Source organism: Penaeus monodon, chromosome 3 (assembly GCF_015228065.2).
Source record: "Penaeus monodon isolate SGIC_2016 chromosome 3, NSTDA_Pmon_1, whole genome shotgun sequence".
Lineage (NCBI taxonomy): Eukaryota > Metazoa > Arthropoda > Malacostraca > Decapoda > Penaeidae > Penaeus > Penaeus monodon.
The window spans coordinates 53,552,495-53,557,494 of NC_051388.1; the positions used below are offsets into that span (position 1 = coordinate 53,552,495).

General features: G+C 39.0%; 1 protein-coding gene across 1 annotated transcript in view; it reads left to right on the forward strand.

The window, feature by feature from the left end:
* Positions 1-1,975, forward strand: part of LOC119587761 (alpha-1,4-N-acetylglucosaminyltransferase-like) — a 49,339-nt gene extending 47,364 nt beyond the window's left edge. The window contains exons 4-5 of the mRNA XM_037936451.1: positions 101-300; positions 1,281-1,975. Coding sequence (XP_037792379.1) covers positions 101-300; positions 1,281-1,688 — 608 coding nt within the window. The 3' untranslated portion in view covers positions 1,689-1,975. The remainder of the gene's footprint in view (positions 1-100; positions 301-1,280) is intronic.
* The last annotated feature ends 3,025 nt before the right edge of the window (positions 1,976-5,000 follow it).

Here is a 5,000-nt window from a genome sequence, read left to right on the forward strand (position 1 = left end):
TATATATATATATACATTCAATATCCGTTCTCTCTCTCTCTCTCTCTCTCTCTCTCTCTCTCTCTCTCTCTCTCTCTCTCTCTCTCTCTCTCTCTCTCTCTCTTCTTAGACATTGCCCCGGCCACCGTGAGCGACGCGGTCAGGTCCGAGCTACTTCGTCGTATGGGCGGAGTCTTCCTGGACCTCGACGTGATTACGCTACGCCCACTCCCCGCCCGCGCTAACTGGGTGGGGCGTCTCGATCACAACCAGGTCAGCACCGCCGTGGCCAACTTCACGAAGAACCATCGGCTTTTACAAGTATGTGTGTTTCGCTTCGTTTTCCCTTTCTTTTTAGTCCCCCCCCCCCTAGAAAAAAATCTAATAGTTTTCTTTTGATTGATATTTACTACTGATTAACACTATTCGTCTGTGAATGATTATGAAGCTGGTATGACATGGGAACGGTTTGCTTTAATTTTCGTCTCCGTGTGATCTTAGTATCCACTATAGACACAGTGCCAATGAGTTTTTATATTCGTGTTGCGTCGTGTAATTTCCTTCGGATGAAACCTAGACTTGACTCTGAAATCTTAGGATGAAACCTAGACTTGACTCTGAAATCTTAGGATGAAACCTAGACTTGACTCTGAAATCTTAGGATGAAATCTAGACTTGACTCTGAAATCTTAGGATGAAACCTAGACTTGACTCTGAAATCTTAGGATGAAATCTAGACTTGACTCTGAAATCTTAGGATGAAATCTAGACTCGACTCTGAAATCTTAGGATGAAATCTAGACTTGACTCTGAAATCTTAGGATGAAATCTAGACTTGACTCTGAAATCTTAGGATGAAATCTAGACTTGACTCTGAAATCTTAGGATGAAATCTAGACTTGACTCTGAAATCTTAGGATGAAATCTAGACTTGACTCTGAAATCTTAGGATGAAATCTAGACTTGACTAAAATCTTAGGATGAAATCTAGACTCCACTGAAATCTTAGGATGAAATCTAGACTTCACTGAAATCTTATGATGAAATCTAGACTTCACTGAAATCTTAGGATGAAATCTAGACTTCACTGAAATCTTAGGATGAAACCTAGACTTGACTTTGAAATCTTAGGTTGAAATCTAGACTTGACTCTGAAATCTTAGGATGAAATCTAGACTTGACTCTGAAATCTTAGGATGAAATCTAGACTTGACTCTGAAATCTTAGGATGAAATCTAGACTTGACTACAACGTGAAGTAAGTGATTAAGAAAATCAAGGTCATTCTCCTCCTTTGTCCAGATGGTGGTTGATGCTATCCCAAAGGCACACGACCCGAGGCACTGCTGCACCATAGGCCCAGCGCTTGTCACCAGCTACCTCCACCAGCTGTGCCCCGACAACGTCACCATCCCCGACGCGACAGACCCACAGACGATGGAGTCCTGTGATGACATAAAGATCTTCAACACCCACGCCTTTTTCCCGCTGTCCTACGTGAAGGAAGATATTCTCCGGCTTTTCAAAACCAGGGAAGGTATCGGTCCGCAGTTCCTCGCTTCCACGCGGGCCTATACCTTGCATCTGTACCATTCCCTTACGAAAAGCGGTCGGCTGATCACAAGCAGCGACTCAATTCTGGAAGAAGCTGCGAGGAGGAACTGTCCGAAAGTATACAAGACAATTATAGAAAATAATCTGCTGTTATGATGCTGCGTTCAACACAGGTAGATTTCTCGTGGTTAAATTGGTTGGAAAAGTGACTCAGTTTTTTGGTAAATTGTATTTTGAAAATACACACTGTTTTTGTAAAGCCGCTTGTTATATGCATTGTTTATTACATCAGGAACCAATCTATACATGCTTAATGAGTGATATTTATGTAATACAACCGTAAGGAAGAATTGAATGACTGCGACAACGATACTTTTTTAAAATCAATTTTGTTCAATAACTGCAGAACCACTATCATCACTGTTCCCAGGCTTGAAATATAAATATATACACACATACACGCACAGATACACACACAGACACACACACACACACACACACACACACACACACACACACACACACACACACACACACACACACATTTATTTTTTTTACAAGCATACATACAGCTTACCTAATCACATCAACGTCTCACAATCCACTGCATAACACAGGCCTCTCTAAAATCATATTTGCGTTGTTGTTGGGCAGTCAGACAAGCACCTAGACGTAAATGTACAAACAGACATATATATACAATTGTAAATGTTTTAAGTAAGGGTTACAGGGCAGAGTGTCGACGGCGGCCACCGTCGTCTGCGCATGCGCGACCAGGAGGAAAGATCCGAGAGGTTGAGCCGAGATGCGTTTGAGGAAGTTATGAATTATGAGTCCCCGGAAAAAGGGGTATCCGTGACGTAGGAGGAGCTTGGCGTCACTACCCGCTCCGGACGCGGAATAACTCCAATTTAAAATAAAAAGTAATAAGGAGTCTAATCCAGACACTAATCTGAACACATTAAAGAGAATTATCTTGCATATTTGAAAGCTTGTATCAACCTTTCCTATATCAACGTACCGGTATATACGAGGACAGACGTTCCATTCGGCTCTAAAGTTTCACAGGAGCATTGTTCATAATTTTATGTATGTTCTCGGGAATCCTGAACCGATTTCAGTTCAGACAGCTGATCCAATTCGATCCGAATTTGACTCATTTCGAATGTGGGTGGCGTTTCTTCATCTATGGTGCCATCGCGCTGCAGCCAATCGGATTGCAGGAAAGGTAACCAATCACAATACAGAAAAGTCAACCAATCACACTGCAGCAACGAAGGCTAGTCACGGTATGTATAGGATACAGCATTTGGAACCGACTCTCACCCTAACAGTATAACGTCCGTGATAGCAGGATGAACATGAAGAAAAAAAACTCAGCAATGATTTTGTTCATCTAACCCTGGTAGGTGTCTTAGTTATTCATTCGTGCAGCGAGATATCGAAAAATTAAATGGTAGTTTGTCTATTTAGAACGTAGTCACATAGGTGAGTTCAGCTGAAGTGTTAACGAGCTAATAATCAGAATATGCCTGTAGAAAAGGGGTATATACAGAGAGAGATATGCATGCAGGTAGGAAGGTATAATAGTATCAGTCTCCAAATGCCTGTCCAAAGGGGTCAAAAGAGAGTGAATATAACGAGTGGTTTATATACACTGAAAGTCCTGTGGGGGCCAGATCATATTCCATTACTCGGTAGTACATGATGTGGCCAAATCTATTACGATAACTACATGGTTTTCAATAATCACGGGCACTTGATTATAACATTTTATAGTTTGTGTAGCGGTTCAACCCTTTTCACTTCCTTTCCAAAGTTGTATACATGGATAGAAGCATACGTTTAACCATACCAGTGCAATTCATAGGACGCAGAGGAACACGCTTGTGTAGAAAACCGTGGTGTCGTAAGAATTACACACGCCAAACTTCACATTCATTCGCTTATATTGTAAATACATTTTCAAGTAAATGAACTGTAACACTATCTATATCATCTGTCTTTCATCATTATGATCCCATGTGTTTGTGCTTTCATCATTGTTATTATTACCATCATGAGTTATAGCTGTTGAATAATCATTCTGATTGTTATTATAATTGTTATCATTACTTCTAATGTTTCAGTAAGATTGCCTTATTATTATTACTCTTGCTATTGCTATTGTTATAATTTTGTTAATATTGTGACTACCATGATAACTGTTATTCTAATTATCATCATCTTCGCCCTCATCATCAGTATCATCATCTTTCTTTTACAATTGTTTTTATCTGTAGTACTGTTTATTGAAGTAATATTAGTGAAGTGTGTCGATTTAATGGACGTTTAAAGGCTCGTGAGCAACACGAGGTCAACAACCTGAAGAATACGAGGTACTTTGCTGTTGAGGAAGTACATAGAAAATTACGTATAATTTTACCTTTGCAGTTATTGGATTTTTTTTTGTTTTTTGTTTGAGAAATGAGTCCCGCGTCAATAAATAAATAAATAAATAAGTAATCAAATAAATTATAAATAGATAAGTAAATATATTACTAAATATTGTTTCTAAGCAACATCCATATTTCTTATTATTAACCTCTATGTTTTCCTGGTGGAGGCAAAAGCTGTGTTCACGGGGCCGCAGGTACGCGTTAACCCGACGTACCACAGTATAGTCCAAGTAATATTTTCCTGCTTCCTCAACCTTCTTTAAACCCAACAACCTCATGGACACACATTTCTATACTTTTCCTGTATAATTTCAAGATAGGATATACACATATATAGGGTAGACTTACCTGTATCAAAACTTTTTGAAATGGGTATTAACACCAACAAGGCAATTATTACATAAGGAAAATCGACAAGGATAAACAGTACATATTCTTATACCTGCACCCACACTGCAGTCTAGGTACAGCAACTGGTATGCCAGTGTTCTCCTAGCATTGCAACGGCAACTATCTCAGGGATAAGGACAGCCCATGCAAGTAAGGAGAAGAGTGAATTGCATAGACAGACATTCAACCTACAACTATTTTACACTTGATATAAAGGTATAATGTCATTCATGAAGAGAAATTTATCTGATAGTAGTTTTGTTTTCCTACGACGAGCTATGATGTGCGTGCAAGGCATTCACATACATGTATACCTGTGTGTGTGTATGTGTGTGTGTGTGTGTGTGTGTGTGTGTGTGTGTATGAATGTCTACACGTATGTATGTATATATATATATATATATATATATATATATATATATATATATATATGTATATATATATATATATATATATATATATATATATATATATATATATATCACACACACACACACACACACACACACACACACACACATATATATCTTCTTCTTTTAACGGTATGTTCATGTCTGAGCCGCCGTGGTCACAGCATGATACTTAATTGTAGTTTTCATGTTGTGATGCTCTTGGAGTGAGTCCGTGGTAGGGTCCCCAG